Source organism: Plecotus auritus (assembly GCF_963455305.1).
Source record: "Plecotus auritus genome assembly, chromosome: 1".
Taxonomy (NCBI): domain Eukaryota; kingdom Metazoa; phylum Chordata; class Mammalia; order Chiroptera; family Vespertilionidae; genus Plecotus; species Plecotus auritus.
This window is the reverse complement of record NC_137770.1, coordinates 154,274,722-154,294,615: the sequence shown is the minus strand read 5'-3', so window position 1 is coordinate 154,294,615 and position 19,894 is coordinate 154,274,722. Positions and strand designations below refer to the sequence as shown.

Sequence of the window (19,894 nt, the reverse complement as noted above, 5' to 3'; positions counted from 1 at the left end):
AACACATTCTTATGCTGGAAGTATACAGACTAAAGTCCCATCAGGGGAAAATACAGATTGTTGCATTTAAGGGAACTATTTAAATTTATAATTCTGTATTTACCCTGCAAATTTTAAGATAATTTAATCACACACTGTTTTTATCAAGTGGATTGCTTTGCGTGCTGAATGAAGTGCAAGACATTTTTAGCCCAAGAAAGATAAAGAATACTTTTGACTTTTGACTTAAAAAATTTGTTCTGAATGAAACACTTTGCCTCTATGCCATATAGTTTGGGGAGGATTTTAGGCAGACCTGTTTTTATTCACTGACTTAGAAGTGATGAAGCTAAAGTAGCTAAGGTACAGAGGAAGTTAGATATTTTCCCGCATCACTCAGGATCCAAATGTATGAAACCAAAGGGAAGAGTCTTGGGGTGATATTCCAAATTGTATCATCTTCCCCAGCACCCTCACCTTTCTGCAAGTTGTTCACTGCATGAGGGGGCCCAGTGGAGGCTGCAAGTCGGAGCAGAAATTCAGCCTGCACGCTGCTCTCCAGGCCACGGGTTGTGCCCACCTGGAGCTGGGACACCTTCTTCAAAGGTGCCAAGTTGGGTGCTGAGCTGTTGGGTTGGGTTCAGTGAGTAGTGAGGGAAGCGTATCACCAATGTTATGCCAGGGCTTCTCCAGTTCATTGCATCCAGAACTAGAGCTGATCTTGGCAGCATTTTTAAAAAACAACAACCATTGTTTACATGGGCATGGAGTGAGAGTTAAGAGCTGTACACAGCTTGGAGAGGACCAGCATCATGAACGCCTGGTTTCACCTTGTCAGTTAGACAGGCAGGGAAGGCCCCCGATTAAATTGGACAGAGTTTGAGAGTTGGGGCATCCTCCCATCTCCCCTTCTATGCGTTAGACTCCTCTCTTCATTTCTTTTCCCCCTTCATCCCCATCCTGCACTGCTCAGACCTCAGCTTCAAACTTGCCTTTTCTCAAAAACCACCTTCCATCCTAAGAACTTCGTTCAAGAGGAAAAAACTTTAGCCACATTTATAATAAGATGTTAATAGCTAGGAATGGTGAAACATTACCACCCTCAAGGACACCCTATTAATACTTAAAAAACTGTTTTTCCCAGTGGGTTTCGGGCAGTGGGAAATGGTCGGCATCCCGTTTGGTGTTTAAGGCAGGAGAGCTTGCTTTGTTCCTGAGCCCACTGCGTATCGGTCAGAGCTCTTCAGGTTGGCCGAGCATACAAGCTTACCTCCGTTTCCATCACCTTTGCTCCTGTGCTTTTATCTTAGCATCATGTTTAGTTCTCCCTTTCTAGCTCCCGTCACTTCTTTAGACCATTCTAAATGCTTCATTCTTAGCTCTGAGCATGGCCAAACTGGCTTTGTTTTTCATCTTCCTTAACTTTCTTCTTCCCAGGCAAGCAAACTCTCCTGTAACTTCTACCTCAGCCCTAATTTTTGTTTTTCAAGTTTCACACTTTCAAAACCCACCTGCTTGAAAGTATCAGATTCTGCCTCTTTCTGAAGCTTTAATTGTTGAGGGGAAAATTCAGAGCCTTCCCTATTGCATCCTTATCTGGCATCTAACTCTGTAAGCCAGGATCGGGAGAGAACTTACTGAGAGTCTGGTTGTTAGAAGCTTTCAGAAGGCAATGGTTGGGACTTTCTCTGCTTTTCTTTCTATGCCAAGCCTAGCAAAGTATAGCTGGTAGTTTTTCTTCTTCTTAGAGCGATTATGATAGGTACTGGAAGCTGGGACTTGACTTTGCTGTATTATTATTCCTTGATCTACAGCCATTCCTATAGCTTTTCGTGGGCTTACCTAATGCCAGAGAAACTAAAACCACTCGTTAAATGGATTAGTTCAGTAAAAAATTTACCATCAGGCAGCATGGCTAAATGAACTCTGGTCAAAGAAGTCCATATAGCTGAAATGAAAGCTCATATAAATATGGTCAGGCTGTCCACCTGTGATTCTTTAAAGTAACCTTCTAATTTCCCATTTCTTCTGTCATGCCAGTGATATATATTAAGGGTTTCCTATCTCTCAGTGCTTGTATTTTCAAATGCCAGGAAGCTATGCTCATACTCTACTTGGTCCTCAAGATAAAAGATTTTGCATATTTAATCTCAGTAGGTTCCAATGAAATCAAATATATGACAGATTTCCAAATCTCTTTCCAAGAGAGGAGGAGGCATCTTTCATGCATTTAGGAATGCTATCTGAACAGTATTGTACTTTTATTTCTCCCTCTGCCTTTGAATGAGCATTTGTTTTGAAAAATCAGAATGCCAACTTAGCATTCTAAAAATGACCAGTGGTGCCAGCTCCCTGTCCTCCAACTGTGCCTTTTTTTCCCTCTTGGTCTTATTTCCATCATCCCCCCAAATAGAACCAACCAATGTTGATGCCTAAAGGCCGTGTGTGTGTGTCTCCTGTTGCTTGCTGTCCTTGCCATCTCTGTCTGGCTCCATGAATTAGGATCCTATAGTGAAGGGGGGTAAAATATGTACTGTCTTGGTGACTGCGTCTTTCCACCTTTTTTTCTCAGCCCAGCTCAGAGGCAGCATCTTTTTTCTTTAAATGGTTAGTTTTTGTCCACATCCTTTGTCTAAGCCTGGCTGTGCTAAGAAACTGTGTGCTGATTAACAGATTGTTAACTGGTGTCTTTATCTGGTTTAACCAGATATGTTACCCAGTCTTTTTAGCTACATGTTGAGGGAGGAGTCTGCCGTCCTTCAGAGCACAGAAGGAATGGTCCAAGGCTCTGACACCATTTCTTTGGTGGAGGGAGTTGGTTGTGTGGAGGGTGGATGCCCACCTCTCCCGGAGGGGCATGCCGCCTGGACCCCATCAGCTCTGAGATAGGGAATCAAGAGGTTGCCACTCGATGTGCCACAGCCAGGTTTAATCTGTGGGACAGAGTGTGCAGATACCTGTTTGGGAATGTGGCCAACTGTATTGTAACTTACTTGCTAACTGGTTAAAATAGAGTCTATCATTCTGGTAAACAAATATTGAGTATCTCATGTACAGGACTTTGCATTATGTACTGTGGTGGAGATAAAATAGAGCATTATCCAGGCTTTTAAGAGGCTTATAATCCAGTTGTCTAAACCAGTGGTTGGCAAACTGCGGCTCGCGAGCCACATGCGGCTCGCCGCTCTGTTGACTAATGAGTTTGCCGACCACTGTCTTAGAGATACTCTTTAAGGAAATCATAGTTAATGTTTCTGCTATTGTTGTGATTAAACACTTTTCTTTGTGCAGTCCTATTACCAGCTCACCCCCCACTTCCCACCCTCATTTCCGAAGGGCTGTGTTCCAGGTAGCTGGTGCACAGAGCTATGAATTTATCTCAACACAGGCAACCCTAATAAATATGATTCAGGATGAAAGGCACTGTGTAAATGCTTGGGATGTTGTTATTATTGTTCTCATACACTTTATTATTTTTAAATTGTGCATCCTTTTAAGTAGATTATTTGTTCGCCATAGTCTCCATTATATCTAAGCAAAGCATTCACAGAAATTTCTAAAAACCTTTTCATTTCTCTCTGTAGGTTGTTGTTTCGTAACGTTTTATACAAGAAAAGCTGCACTTGAGGCCCAGAATGCACTGCACAATATTAAAACTTTACCTGGGGTGAGTCGGTTTACTTTTGTACCAAAATCACTTTATTGCTTGAAAATGGTCCTTTCAACTGAAGGTTCTAGTTATGGGCTCTTAGTGCCAAAAATGACTTTGGTCTTTTGAGGAGTGTGTGCTGACCCCTCTGCTCTCCTGCGGCAGCCAGACCAGCTGGCCGGCCCATAAAGAAGCGCCCGCATTGATGCCGACGGAAAGAGCTCTCAAACCATGTGTCCCCTGGTTAGAAAATCAGAGTGACCCCACTGGGTCACAGCGGCTGCCAAAGGGTATTGGGTGGGCTAAGATTTTGAAAGAGAGGAAAAAAACCAACTCACACAAGAGAAGCAAATGGAAAAGGAAAAGCTTTTACTCACCAGGAGCCCCTTTTCAAATTTAGTCTTCAGATTTTTCTTTGGAAAGAACAAAATGTACCCTGTACAGCTATAATATTAAACCTCATAATGGCTTCGAAGCAGTCAATGGTGGTTAACAAAGTCAATGTTTTAATGCCCTATTTGTGGCTTCATGTTGATAGAGAACAGAAAATACAAAGCTTACTTTTTTTTCCATTACCTTCCCAATAATAGATGAGTACAATTCTCTAGAAATGAACTGATTTGTGTGACTATTTTATGAGACTACATGATTTCTGGAGTTTGGTGGCAATTTTATATAGTACATGCTAGTATGACTATCCCTATGCTGTGTGAATATTTCTCCCATTGATTCGAATATCAGTGCCGAGTTCATTGAATATCATAATGATGTGCATTGGTTATATGAAGAACCTGTGGTAAGTAGTGTATTGCTAATTATTTTATTGAAACCTGCTTTGGTAAGAATAGAAGAAATGTAACAGAATGCCAGAATGCCCCTAATGTTTTCAGGGTGTAATTCTACCTTTGTGTCACTTAGCTGTCTCTGTAGATGTACCACACGTCCGAATTTTATCCCCATCACACCCACAAAAGAGAGCATTTATGTAATTCACCTTAGATCCCTTGAAAAGCTTATAATATTTGTACTGGCAAGACTCAACAAAAGGTTTTCACAACATTAGCTCCTTAATCACCCAAAAATAATAAATTGTAACCCTTGGTCTTGAATCACACCACTTTGTTCTTCCCCTTTTTATGTGAGCAAATCAAAGAGAAGGTCCAGCAAGCGAGCATGTGGCCTGAGGATTCTCCCTCCCACTTTAATTTAACTACTTCTCTCTGAAACTTATGAGGGGAATCTTAGTAGATCTAAGTGACTTAAAAAGGAAAATAGTACTTCAGCTTCCATTTTCCATGTATATGGGATTTTTTTTCCAATGTAAATTCGAGGAGGTTGCAGTGTTATGTCATAATAGCGCAACCAAATCCCTTCTATGTGTGTTTTAAAAAAAATGCTTGAAATATTGAGTGGTCATTTGGCATTTAGGGTATATTGATGCCAAATCACATCCTATTTTAAATTAATGCAAAGTTTGGTTAGTTTGCATTTGTCTCTGTAGAAGCACAGCTCTCAACATGCCATCTTCATGTGTGAATGGGCTCTCAAGAAATCCAGAGTGAATATGGTGACTGAGCCATGTTGAAAAACACACAAGTGACTGATGAGCGTGCTTCTGTTTGGGACATCTTACTCTGACCCTTTTCTTGGCAAACCAATAGTATCTTCTGTATTTTAAAAGAATGTCACATATGTCTCTCTTTTTTTCTCTTCTTGAAACTTCTACATACAGAAGTCAGGGATGGTGATTTTGGAGACACCTATTAAGGACAATGATTCTGGGGTTGGAAAACATGGTTTGTGGATTGTTTTTGGGTTTTCTTTTTATCCTGTTCAGTTTCGTGTGCCCAATTACTTGAGGCGAGTTAAATGAAAATTTTGAGATGTCGGGTCTGATTTGTAGGCTCATAGCCTTCGCAGCACGCACACTGCCGCCACACTTGCCATTTCCAATTAGGTAAATGGGAACAGAGTTCCCGGTCTTGCATTTATGTATAGCTTTACCTGATAAACATCACCCTTAACAGCTACAGGAAAAACATGAAAGTGGTTTCTTTTCAGCTGTGAGCTTTCGGTGGGCAGGAAGAAATGGGACCAGACATAAAAGATTAATGCATATTCTTAGGGAAAAAATATAACAGGATGCCTTGCTGTTTGATTACAAGCCTTGGAATTAGTCAACATTTCCATAATTCTAAACCAATACACACCTGTTTCCCCACTGCGATGTGAAGGCACAACTTAATTTAACAGAACCCCTGCTGTGCTCGGTCTCTCATTAAATACCTAGGAGCTCAGTAATTTAAAGTTGTACCACTAATATTTTTACTGGTTGCCTTCATATTATGAAATTAATAAGAAATTAATGATGCACTGTGCCATATGCCTTTAATATCTTTCTGAATAAAAATAAAAGGGATAAAGAAAAATGCATCACCAGCTGACACTTTAAAGCTTTCATGCTGTAATCATTTTCCTGCGGATAAAATCCATTAAAAAGGCACTTGCTGCCTTCTTTCTTTTTTTTAAGTGTCCAAAACATTCAATTTAGAACAAGATCAAAGAGTGCTGGGTGTTTAGGGTTTTTTGTTTTATTATTTTCCTATTTTCTTTTGTAGTTGGTATTTTGTATCATATGGAACCTCTGTCATGCAACCAAAATTAGGTGTTTAGGGATCATCTTTCTTTCCTTGCTGAGAGAGACAAAGAACTTGGTTGCTATGGGAGAGGTGAAAAAAAGCCAGCGGGTCTATGTGTCATGCAGTGGACTGTGTCTGCTCTTAGATTTTTATATACAGACACCCTTCCCCTCGTGTCATATATGGGTTATAGAGACCCTGTACAAGGAGGGTGCAGGGCACATGGTCCAGGGTCAGGGCCGTACTCAGCAGTGCAAAGCCATTAGGGACCCATCTCTCAAGCCTGTCTCTCATCCTGTGACTGAGAAGCACTTTGAGCCTTACGTCTTCTGAAATGCTCAACATGAATCCTAGAAATAGAATATTAAAAATAAAGGGAGTAAATTCAGTAGCTCAACCCATAGAACAAGGAACGGGAGTCTGGGGTTCATTTCCCTGGTTTGATCATGTTCTCTTTCAGAAATGGCAGCTTGAAGTATGAGCAACAGATCAAATCTTATGTGCAGTGCCCTACTTATGACTGACATTTCATCAGATTAATAAATCACTAATGATATTGAGTGCCTACTGTGTACTAAGGGGACTAAGCTGTTCTGATCTCTCTCTCACACGCACACAAACACACACGCACGCACACGCACACATACTCTTGAATTCCCTGTGCATCATGCGTCCATAGCCTACGGAGCAGACTGTAACTGTGTCTGCACAGGCCATAGGCCGGGCTACTTGATGAGCCATTGAGTTTGGTGCAAAATTGTTAGACTGACTCTTTCCTTAGCTGGGCCATTTGTGTTCTTGGACAAAGCTGGGTTGCCTTTGCTTTGACAATAGGGCCTTGGGCTTAGGGCTAGCTTCCTTTGTTTAGAGTTTCAGGTAGGCACAACATAACTAGTGGGATCATTCAATAGAAATGTCATCATCTGCCATTGTATTTCCCAGAGAGAAATCCTTGGAAAGGCAACTTGCAAGATTCATTTTGTTTACACTGACCTAATTTAGCTTAATTAAAAAATAAAATGAAGACCTTAATTGCGGCGCAGAGCAACTACCACAATCTTTTCAATAATCAGATGTCAGGGCCAGATATCCCTGTGCCAGTGACGGCTCTGTGCCTGTGTCATTCTTTTTCAAGGTCCTAACACACATTGTCTCTAGCAATAAGGCATTTTGATTGAAAATCTACAGCAGTATCATTAGAGCATTCACTGTATAAATTAATTTAATTAAGGATGTAATAACAGAGAGGAATACAGTTTTGAAAAAGCTCTTAAATTTTAACAGCAAAAAGGAATTGGTGGAATCTAAATGTCTTGTAAAATATTAATTGCAAATTTCTTCCAGACATTTTCTCTGAATATGCCTTACTCCGTTCCCTCTTAGAGTCACTACCAGTTTTATTAAATGCAGTTTATATTAAGGAGTTATTGCCGTAGGAGAACATGTGTTTGGAGCATTCCGTTTTGGCGGTGGCATACCAAAAGGTGTTTTATAATAACACATGCAACATGAGCACCAACTGCAAATAGATTTGAGATATAAAAACAAATGAGCCTGATCCAGGGGAAGAAGCTGTAAATAAAACAGCCTCTTGGGACAAGTGTGTTCACCGACATGAAGTGAATGAACCTCTTCCTGGCTTGCCCTGGAAGAGATGATTTACCTGTGGGGGTGGGCGCTTTCCTCCCAGGAGGACTTTAACTCCACTCTCCATAGAATTGTCCCCTGTGCCCTTCAACAGGCTTGACTGTCCTTTCACCAGAACAGTGTGGCTCTCACAGAGACCAAAGTCAGTCTATCCACAGTAATGCATTTTGACATCATCACTTACTTTGAGCCACCTCTTCTAATTATTAATATGTATTTAATGCCTTTATTCTCAGAGTCATGATGGTATTATTTTATCATTATCATTGTCATCTATTTCTGTCATCAGATCTCTAAAACCTCATGTCATCATTATCATGGAAATTTCCCCTCAAAGCATCCTATTTGAATCAAAGCCTAACTAGGTCAAGCTAGAGAAAGTGTTTTCTCAGATGCTTTTTATTTAAAACTAGAAACCCAGTGCACAAAATCGCATAGCCCCACCCACCGACACATGCCTTGCCATGCTCGCAGCCCCGCCCACCCACACATACCCTGCCCACCTACCCACTGCCCCACCGCACTGCCGCAGGACCCCAGAGTTCCTCCCGCCACTACCGCCGCTGTGGGACCCAGAGTCCCTCCCGCCACCGGTGCCATGGGACCCATCAATGCACCTCCTGGTGACCAGTTTTTTGTTTGTTATGGAATTACAGCATTACAGCCATGGGCTTTTTATAATATAGATTGTTATGAAAAACAGCCAAAACATTTCTCTGGACAAACAGGTTTAAGTCCTTAAAATCATGGACCATCTGGAACATTCATAGATTCATTCAACTAATATTTGCTGAGTTTGAGTGTTTGCAAGGCACTGTTCTAGGTACTAGGGAATATAGTAGAAACCATCCTATATAATAAAAGCCTAATATGCTAAGTGTCCAGTCGTCCAGTCATCCGTTCAACCAATCAAACCGTAATGTGCTAATGATATGCTAAGGGCCCTCAACTGCTCACTATGACGTGCACTGACCACCAGGAGACAGACAGTCATCTGGTCAACCAGTCGCTATGATATGCGCTGACCACCAGCGGGCAGACGCTCTGACTAGTAGGTTAGCTTGCTGCTGGGGTCCGGCCAGTCGGAACTGAGTGAGATGGGCTAAACACACCCTGAAGCCTTCCCACAGTCCCTCCCTGCCTGGCCAACCTCCCGCATCCCTCCCTGGCCCCGGTCGTGCACCAGTGGGATCCCTCGGCCTGGCCTGCATCCTCTCGCAATCCAGGACCTCTTGGGGGATGTCGGAGAGCCAGTTTCAGCCCGATCCCACAGGCCAGACCAAGGGACCCCACTGGTGCATGAATTTGTGCACCAGGCTTCTAGTGTTTAATAAATAGCTCTGGAATAGTTAATGCTGGAATTGGTTAGTTTTATAAAATATTTCCAGAGGAGTCAAGTTTTATTCCAAAGAAATCGTAATTCTGTTATGATTTATTCCCAAGGTATTCCCAAGGCTTCAAAATATAAGATGAATGTGGATTTGTTATTACATGTGTGTATAATGATGTAACTTATTTATGTGCAACTCTAAATGCACACATCTACATGTGGATATCAGTTCAGTCATATAAATACAGGAAGACTATAGATTTAAACCCATTTTCTATTTGGCCTGCCAACATATCCTTAATTACTATGCAGCCATCTTTCTGACTATAGTCTCAGTGAAATGTCTTCTGTTTGTTTGTCTGTTTCTGCTCTGAATCAGAAGGCTAATTCTAGTACCTGTGCACGGTTCTTGAGAACTGCCATTGGAATGATGATAATCGTGCCTCCACCTTCTTCACAGGAGGGTTGGGACTGGCTGAGATAATGCATGTCAAGCTTTCTGAGCCCCTAAAGAAATATGCTCCCACAACATTGTTTCTGTGGATGTGCACTCTCCTTTGGTAACAACCCAACATACAAAAAGCAGTTGCTGTGGACTGTACCACTCAGAGCATCCATCTGGGGGCATTCTGCAGATTTGCATTTGCAGAATTTGGTCTGGGCTGAAATACTTGGCCTCATAGGACTGCCCCAAAGCAACTATTCTCCTGCTGCCTCTGTTGTTTTAATATAACACTTAAGTCTCGGAGGAAAAATAAGCTAAACAAAAAGGAAGGCCTTTCTTTAAGATGACTTTTTAAAGGACTGTGATGGAGTGCCAAAGTGTGGCTACCGAGGAGCTCTTCTGGGGGGTGCTGAAGCCCCTGCCCCTCCACCCTGGGAGCCACGGCGTGTGAAGGAGAAAGGCCCCAGTGGAGAAGCAGCCCCAAATGGGTCTCAACCAGGTGACAGGATTGCTGGGCAGCTAGCTCCTCAGGTGAGATGAGAGAGAGTGGCGGGGGCGGGGGGGGGGGGGAAGAGAGAGACAGAGAGACAGAGAGAGAGAAGAAATGTCTGGTCCAATGCTTCCCAGTCTTCAGACCCAGGCACCAGAGATCTGGAAAAGTATATTTTAATGTTTCATAAAAAGCCATTGAAAATTGTCTGTTTCACCCACGATGAAGTTTTCCATGCCACCTGAATAGGGGGTGCTTTTGTTTTGGGCTGACAGTCAATTCAGTAACTTTGAATGACAGCTATTTATGTGTGTCTGATTAACTAATTAAAAACCTAGTGACTTTTAAAATAGGGACGACTTAACGCAAGGAAGTCTATAAGAGAAAATGAATGAGAGGGGTCCTTGCTGGTGAAAAAGTCGAAAATGACTGAGCTAAGCAGCCCAGCCAGCAACAAGGCTAAAACAGGGAGCAGTTACACCACTATTTGGGAACAGAACTCAGTGTTTTATTGTGCAAATAACATAGTCTCTGCTACATGCCTAATTAGTAGGACTACTGTGAGGTTTACGAGAGCATGTGTGAAAGTGACCTGGCACAGGTGCCTGGCCAGATGTGCAAAATTGTTGGGTCAATGTGTGAGGAATATTGGTGCTGTGTTGTTATGTGAGGACATGGTTGGATTGCACAGTGGCAAATGAAGTAATCATCATTTCTTTGTATCTCAAGTTTAAATTGGGGATATTAAGTTCACTTATATAGACTTCAGTTCCCAAGAGATTAATAAGATTTCAAAAGAAGATTGTGGAAGGGAAAAAAATGTTCATGAATATTATAAAGGTCTATGTGGAATTGCAGAAGAACGGGTTGGTTGTGACAGTGACATGAAAGGGGGAAATCAAGCTGGAAAATTGTCCACATTTGGCCTCTAGAGTACGTGGTCTCCGTGAGAACTCACCACCCAAAAATATGACTGTTATGTTGGAAAGAACTCGCACCATTCACATGTGGGCTGAGCTCAGGAGACTGTTCAGTTGACCTGTGCTGGCCAGTGCAGAGCCTCAAGCTCTAGGCCACAAAAAAGTATAGCAGGTCCTCAGATTACATCATTTCATTATAAGGATGAGATGCTGTCAAAATTTAATTCTTATTTATGTCAGTTAGCCAGTGGTAAAATTGGTTTCATTATAAGTCGTTTTGCTTAGTCACAGAACCTCTTGATGACATTAGGTGAAGACTTAATGTATATAACATGAGGCCCAGGGTGAAATAGAGTGCTGGGGGAAGGGAGGCCAGGATCTGAGGGAGTCCAGACCCCACCCCTGGGCCACATCTGCTTAAGTATAGGGGAGGCATACTGGCCACTGGGAAGGACAGAGGCAGGGAGAGAGTGTCATGTATCCTTTGCTTGTTTTAGCCACAGACTGTCCTTGTACACAGGTGCTCATGAAGTCCCATTAATATTGACGTAAGCTATTACCTTTGTTTTCCTAATAAAGCCATATTTGAGGACCAATCTTTATACTCTCGCTACCCACCAATCACAAGATGAAAGGATGAGCAATAAACAGTACCTGATGGAGATTACAGAAAGAGACACTGACAAATGTTGTCTCATATTTTCTTGTTCCTGACTGTCATTACCTCCCACCAGTACTCAAAACGCATACCGTGCTGTCATTCCCTCCTCCATCAGTACTTAAAAATGCTTCACGGTCCGTCCTTTCTTCATCTGCAAAACAAAGTGGTGGTGTGATTCTTAGAGTCCTTTCCAGTGTCACAAAACTATTCTTCACCTTCCATGCACTGCCTACAGGAATGTCGTATTTAGTTTTTTAAAAATCTAGATAGATAGATAGATGATAGATAGATAGATAGATAGATAGATAGACAGACAGACAGACAGACAGACAGACAGATGCTGGATAGAGATGGACTGATTTACATGACTTTACTTGCTTTAGGTATTGGTTAGTCATTTCAGAGTCCTTTGTATAGATAAAGCTGAACTATTTAGGGTTTGACTCTTTTGAGAATCATGGGGCATCTGCTTCCCTCTCCCCTCTGGTTGGGAACCAACAGGGAGCTTAGCACTCATCATTGTTCCAGCAGGGCACAGAGAAAGGAAAGGGAAGGTGACAGACTCTAACAAGTCAGTCCAGTTCCTTGCTTACAGCCTTGGTTTGACAAGTAAGGGCATTTAACCTAATGAGGTTTCAGGATTATTGGTGGCTTTCTTTATCTGTTTGAGTCCTGTCCCCCAGTTTCCATGGATAAGTGAGTCGCCTGTGTTTGTAGATGGCTTTATGGTGCTATTTATTTGTTGCCCCTTCTAAAAATATTTCAGGTGATGTATTGATAGCATTCACCTTGTTACACTGAGGACACCAAGGTGCCAGCAGATTAAATTAACTTCTCTGCCCTCCCCTGGCAACACTGTGACAGAACTTGAATTAGAAGTCCCAGCTGTTAACACCCCCAACAGCCTGGCCTCCTGACGGTGGGATTTGGCATGACGTTCACCACATTGTAGGGAGTGGGGAGCATGACTCAGGAGGTCAACACAGCACGTTAAAAACCGTGGCAAAGTGACTGTTTATTGACTGTCCTCCTACCAGGCACCACGTGCAGGCCCCAGGACTATGTAACTTGGAATTGTCACAACTCCACAAGGCCCGTGTCATAAAGCCCCCCTTACTGATGAGAAAGCAGAAACTCAAAGGAAAAGAGTGACTTGTCCAGGGTGACACAGCTGGTGGCTGTGAATTGATAAATAGTCGGGGTTAAACCAACACCCCTGGCTTCCAATGTCTGGATCCCACCAGCCCCAGTGTTTCAGGGGACCTGCACCAGGAAGCACGCCCCCTGGGGACTTGCATTGCTTCCTGGTAAGCTCAGAATGACCATGTTTGCTGCCTTTGGAGCTGTCTTAAAGCAAATCCAAATCCTCAGCTACTACACTGGTGTCACCTGGTGAGCTTCCCGGTGCTTTGCTAAGTGCACCTTCCTAGAAGTCAGTGGCCTCCCCCAAGAGCCAGGTCTGATGGCACGTGTGCCCAGGCCCCGTGGTGTGCAGCTTTGCCCTCGATGTGCAACCATGCTTTCTTGCACAGGCAGAGGTCACCGAAAACACTGGTGGGCGAGGCGCTCCGTGCAAGGTGACCATCACCGAGCGCTCTAAGGGGGAGCTCCAAATCAAAGGCCTGCATACTGTAAGAGGGCCTGCTTTGCAAAAACGATTATAATGCAGCACCTTTCTTCAGAGGAGTATAGCTTTACCAACATCATCTCATTAGCATTCATGTTATTAGGATGCCTTTCTTTATCTGCATCCACAGGCTTTCGGTCCCAATCCACAACCTGCATTCTAATGTCCAGGCTCTATCCAGCTGGCCTCCCGCCACTTCCCCCCTCCCCCAGCTCTTGTCCATAGGGAAGGGTAGATGGGGGCTGAGCTCGCAAACCCTATTACTTGCCACCTGAAGCACAAAATAGCAGACCCCAAGAAGGCTGTGGCTGTGGCCTATGATTGGGAAGTAACCAGGAGTTCCAGCCCACCCTCCATCACCACACCCTACTGAGCTGAGGAGACCTGGGGCTCGCAGAGAACCACTGGGCTTACCCCTTATTTTATTGATAGGGACTCTAGGCACTGAAGTCTGTGTGGCCATATCAGTGTCTGAATTCTCTGCCTCTGAAAATGGGGGATCCAACTCTCCACCACAAACATAGGTACTAAGAAATTTGCAGCAAATTGGTGCACAGTTCCCTGGGCAGCCCCACCAAGTGGCAAAGTCTAAGCAAGGAGACTGGGCCCGTGTGGTAGCAGGGAGCTCAGATGTTCCTTCTCTCTCTGCCCCCATCCAGCCATCTGCTCTGTTCTCCCTTTTAGTCAAGAAGCAAGTTAGGATCAAGGGCTGAAGTACTGACTGAGATACTAGGGCAAGGTCTGCAGTTAATCCTGTGTGGTCATCACGTTGTGATGTCTGTGTTGATGGGGATGTAGACAAGTGGATGTATTGTGGAGGCTGAGGGTCCCCTCCGCCACTGTCTTGGTTGTGGAGCAGGAGCTAGGATGCTGTATGACCGTTAGTTAGTTAGCTCATGGGTCAGACCAGGAGTTCTGTGATCTCCAGGCCGCCACTTCCTACATTTTTGTCCTGCATCAGGGACAGGAAGACCAAGTAAGAGTGACTAGGTTCCCTGGAAACTCACCTTCACCCCAAAAGATTAAACTGGGTGACTGTGGGTCAACGGAGTATATTTTAGTGATAAAATTCAGTGCTTTATTGTACTGGCCCAAACATGTACTATATTAGAGTTCCTTCAGAAAAGGGTATATTTACATACAGACCAGAAAACTGTGCCAGATGCTTTGGATTAATGGGTATATGGGGTCCAGTGCACAGTAGATAAATTGTCAAGAAGTCATAAGGATTAGGAAATAGGGAATGAATTGCTGTTGTTGCATGTTAAATGCTGTGTATAGCATCCGAACAGTAGTTTCTGGCACATTTTGGTTTTATAAATATTTTGTCTACATTTGTCTGTATTTCCCAATGGCTTTCAGAATTCTGGTACTTTTAACCAATAACAATAAATGTTCAATTAAAAAATATAATAGTAATAGTTAACATTTATTGAGTGCTTACTATGTCTTGGACATGGTACCAAGAGCTTCATATACCCCTGACCTCATATAAATAATAATAATAATAGTATACTAGGAAATAGAGCAGTAAGTAATAATTTGTTTTCCCATTCTGGCTGCCTTTCAACTGGAATTCTATCTTTCTAAACCCTAGAGAGTTAAAGTCGCTATGACTATAGAGAAAATTTCTCTGACAAATCAGTGACTTGCTCTTATGGCTAATAATTGGCCTCCTCCCAGGGGTGGGCAAACTTTTTGACTCAAGGGCCACAATGGGTTCTTAAACTGGACTGGAGGGCCGGAACAAAAGCGTGGATGGAGTGTTTGTGTGAACTAATATAAATTCAAAGTAAAGGAGCTGTGGGGAGAGCAAGAGAACTGGGTAGAACAGCCGGATCCGGCCCACGGGCCGTAGTTTGCCCAAGGCTGATAGACACAAGTATAATGTAAAAGAGAACTGTCAGCTGATTAATGCTAACTCCACCCTGTCATCCTAATCCATTGCTAATGTCTTGTTTATGATTTACTAATATTTATAAGTTCTCATTTAAACGGGAAGGGGAGCTTTAGCCAAGATTTTGATGAGTTCTATCTTAATTTCTTCTACCGCTTATGGAGGCCTTAACTCTAATCACAACTCCTAAAAAGAAAAAAGAAAAATCTCACAAGTACCTCTGAGTCATTTATTAGAGAATCTCATCACTAAGTTCCCTAAATCACTCCTGAGTCTAAGTTTCCAAATGTAAAGCCCCTGGAGGTCATTCACACAAACTCAGTATCAGTAAGGAAAATGAAAGTAAGAGGCACAAGCCTACGCAGTCTTGTGGCTAATTTCAGTAGGTTTCTGTTTATTTGAATGTTGTTCTCTAGGTCAGCAAAGGAAGAGAAGGCATGTGGAGGAAAATAGGCCAGATCTTATTATAGATCAAGGACTGTAGAAGCTAAAAGTGGTTTTAGAAACAATACTGCCCAACCCCCTCCCTTTGTAGATGAAGAAACTGACACCCAGGAAGGTTAGGTGACAGGCTGCAGGCCACACAGCCACTTCATGGTGGAGGGGCACAAAACCTCATGTCTCCTAACTCTGAGCCTGTTGCTCTTTTCAACAAATCATGCCCCCACAATTTTTCTACAAGATGATGACAACATTGTTTTAGAGAATCAGAGATTTAGAGTGCAAAGGCCAGTCTGTCCGTGGCATACAGTCTGTCCGTGGCATACAGTCTGTGATGTGAGGGTGGTGGAACAAGGTGATATCTTCTCTTATTTCCATTTTCTAAGAAAGACCCAGAAAGACAATACGGATATTTATCCTGGCCATTTACCTAAAAGGATGGATGAACTAGATGAATTTGTAAAGGAATGGATGACAAAAAGAAAAGTGGTCTTCATATTTCATTAAGCCCATTTGTATCTACAGCTGGGCCAGTGATCCCCAGCTCTATGCACTAGTCTCGCCGGGGAGCTTCCAAAAGTACATGTGTTCTGGCCACACCTCAGGCAAATGAAATATGAATATCTTAAGGCAGAAACCTGGCATCAGTATTTTTAAAGTTCCCCAGGTGGTGGCAGTGGTCAGGTGTATTTGAGAACCACTGTTGGGAGAATAACTCATCAACCCCCAGGGTTAGGAGATGGTAATTGCCTTGTTTCCTTCTCCCACTCTTCATTTGGACATATTGAAGTACTCTTACCTGCCCACAAGCACAGCAGAGCCTCGATACTCAACGTGTGGACGGAGGACCAGCAGTGTTGTGTCATCCGGGAATGCACTGAAGCTAGATCCCTGGGAGATGCACGTAGACAATAAAGTTTGAGAAGCACTATTCTGTAGGCACAGACCTCACCTGTTTTCCGGGGAATCTGTCACAGTTCCCTCTAAGGCAGTATTGAAGATATGTGCATACATTCCTCTGGCAACCGTCAAAATGATGTGTACTCTCATCTGAGTGCTCAAGAGGCCAGAGCTGCACCTCCCCTGGTGTCCTGTGGACATCCGGAAGGTGCGCTGGGATGACCTGACCATCTGAGACAGGTAGAGAGGTAGATGGGCAGATAAGGAGGTGTACTGTTTGCTAGCATGTTTGTATGGACAACGGTATTTGTCCATCCCATCAACAGTCTAAGACCTGATGGGAAATCTCACATGAATGAGACTTATGTAGAATTAATACGTCCCAGTCTGTAAGAGGACGAATGGAGTTGGTGTTGTTTTAAGCACAGTTTTTCTGGCCAGAATAAGCTCATTCTAAAGCACGAGGAGCAGTTCTCTGTCCCAAAGAATCCATCTTACTGCTTGACCTGTTTCTCTTGCTGTCCTCAGCTGGCAAGACTTGTGCTAACAAGGAAGATTTTACCTCTGATGAATGGTAGGGTAAAATGTACTATCTCCTAGGAAGGGGTGTTTTGTGCATGTATGTTTCTGCAGTTTGAGAAGCTTAAAAGGAATGTCATAGGCCCCCAAATAGTTGTGAGATATCCCCTTGAATGGGCTCTTGTTTTCCATCCTTACTTCTTGAGGATCTGGGACATTTTTCACGTTTGGGATTATTCCTAATCCCCTCAAGTACAACCAACATCCTAGGTAGTAGTCTATAAGCACAGAGTCATTTATTGCCACATAAAACTTACCATGGACAGCATTTGCCTGAGTGAGAGCTTTGCTTATCAGACCAGCATCAAAGCACAGACTGCAGCTTGTTGACCAAATAAGAAGCAGAAAGAACAGAGGAGCTGGACGGGAAAGGAAGGGAGGTAGGGCAGGGCAAGAGAGAGTCTGTGCCCAGACAGAGAGCAAATCCAGAGTAACAGCTGCTGATGGTGTGTGAGACCTGAACAGAAAAGGGATCCAGAAGGAGGCCATCGAATGGAAGTGAAAAGCTGCCAGGACTTACACCACACACACACACCTTGTGTTTATTTTGCTTATCACGACCAAATGACTGAATCATAAAAATCCTGTCAGCTGAGTTCATATGCAGGTGACACCTTTCATGCTCACATTCCTCTACCCATTTTTTTTCTATTTCAGTATCTGATTAGAGCTAAATTAATAGGATCAGGGTTAAAAAGTAGCTTCTGCCTCTTAATTATGCATTTTGGAGATTGATAGATTCTGTTTCTCCTGTTTCTCCTGGGTGTTCTGTGCCTCTGAGTCACATGGGCCAACTCCCCTCCCTCTGGTCTTAAAAAGAATTAGAAGACTGTAACTCCAGGGCAACAGGATCCAGTGGTAGATGGCACCTAAGCTCATTAGTGAAAATGAGCTCCAGACTCCCAGCCTCGATGACTAGCCACACAGTCTCCTTGTCACTCGGAAAGGAAGGAGAGAGCCATGGTAAGGATGTTTCTGTCCCTGTGGCCATCGTTGGGCATCCCTCCTGAGAGGTGCCTTGATGACACTGGTTGAGTAGAAGTACGGCACTTTGAGGACACACCTTGTTATATTTCTGTGTAACTTGCTTCATAGGTGTAGCTACTCACATTCATGGCTGGGGAAAGGAAAATGCAAGAGCACTGCATCCAAGTCAAGGAGTCTCAGGGGAGGCAGGTCTCTCAAAGTCAATTGTGCCAAGTGCCCGTTTTCCAAAATAGCATCCCAACGTCTCAAATGAACCTGGACCTTCAGACTCTGGCCACATTTGGTGGGGGTAGATGTTGTAGTTCGGATTTCTTGGGTGTGTTCATAGGCATTTTATCTTGCCTCTCCTCTCTAAACATGATATGCTCTTTAAGTTCATAGTAATGCAGACATTAAATGTTTCCAGCGGTAACTGGAAAAAGCTTTACTAGGAAAGGGAAAATTTAGCTTGGACTTTAACAAAATTCTAAATAGTGAAGGAGTAAACACACCAGCTGTGTAGGCCCAATATTGATTTATGAAAGGGGAGGCTGGACCTGGCCTAAAGCTTGGAACATTGGGGAAACTGGATCGGAGTAGAGCTGAGTGTAAAAGAGAACATACTCTATGTGCCTTCCCAGTGCCTTCATTGTGACAATGAAGAGAAATTATTAAGAACGTACTTTCTCCCAATAGAAAGAAATTTGATATTTTTCATATGGGTATCAAGCAAAGAACTATGCCACAGGTTCTGTATCCACCCTTTCTCAGGCTGTAGGATTCCCTGAGGTCTCCACCAGCTCATGGTTTCCAATAGGCTGCTGGCTCCCAAGTGCTGATCTTGAAATCACACTTTCCTGCTGAGCCCCAAACCTAGATATCCAATATCTGTTATTGAGAAGTTTCATTCACTTGATATACATAAGAAATCCCAATACTTAATTCTCTTCCCCCACAAACCAGGCCCTTAGCAGGTGTTACCTGTCTGACTGGATGGGTGGTCCCACCAAAACGAAAAGCTGAAATCATCCTCCACTTCCTCTTCCTGTACCTCCCCTCTCCATGGCCCATTTCTAGTCAGTGAGGAAATCCTGGATTCTACCATGGTAGCATCTCTAGAACTCTGCTCACTTTACCAGTTGGGACTTACCAGTTGTCATCACAGCTAATAAAAGCACAGAAGGGATTAGGGGGCTTTTGAAGTTATCCCTGTGATAACTGCACTTGTTAGTCCTCCAGATGCTTTCTTGAATGGAAGAGAACAGGTGGAATCACAGGACACTGGAAGTTACACGTCACCCTCAGCATGTGTGAGCATTGTTGTGTTGCATGTTAGGGCAGAAAAAATGGATGCAACTGCTGAGTCTTAAGAGTGAGATCTGCCCTGGCTGGATTGAAGCATCATCCCGTACACCAAAAGGTTTCCAATTCCATTCCAGGTCAGAGCACATATCTAGGTTGTGGGTTTGATCCCCAGTCAGGGCACCTATAGGAGGCAGCCGATCAATGTTTCTCACATTGATGTTTCTCTCTAGCTCTCTCTCCCCTCCCCACTACCTGTAGAATTAATAAACATATCCTCTAGTGAGGATTAAAAAAAAAAAAAAAAAAGGAGTGAGATCTGAACTTCATACTGTGCCCCTTCCTTTTTCTCCAACTTCTGTGACATTCTTGCTCCCACACTGTGTTCCAGCCATGGGACATCATACAAGTGCAGTCTCACG

At 43.3% G+C, this 19,894-nt stretch overlaps 1 protein-coding gene across 13 annotated transcripts in view; it reads left to right on the top strand.

Annotated features, from left to right (window-relative positions):
• CELF2 (CUGBP Elav-like family member 2) overlaps positions 1 to 19,894 on the top strand; it is a 559,496-nt gene that overhangs the window by 443,555 nt on the left and 96,047 nt on the right. For all 13 annotated transcript variants that reach the window (XM_080656732.1, XM_080656743.1, XM_080656742.1 and 10 more), the window contains one exon: positions 3,564 to 3,646. In XM_080656732.1, coding sequence (XP_080512858.1) covers positions 3,564 to 3,646 — 83 coding nt within the window. The remainder of the gene's footprint in view (positions 1 to 3,563; positions 3,647 to 19,894) is intronic.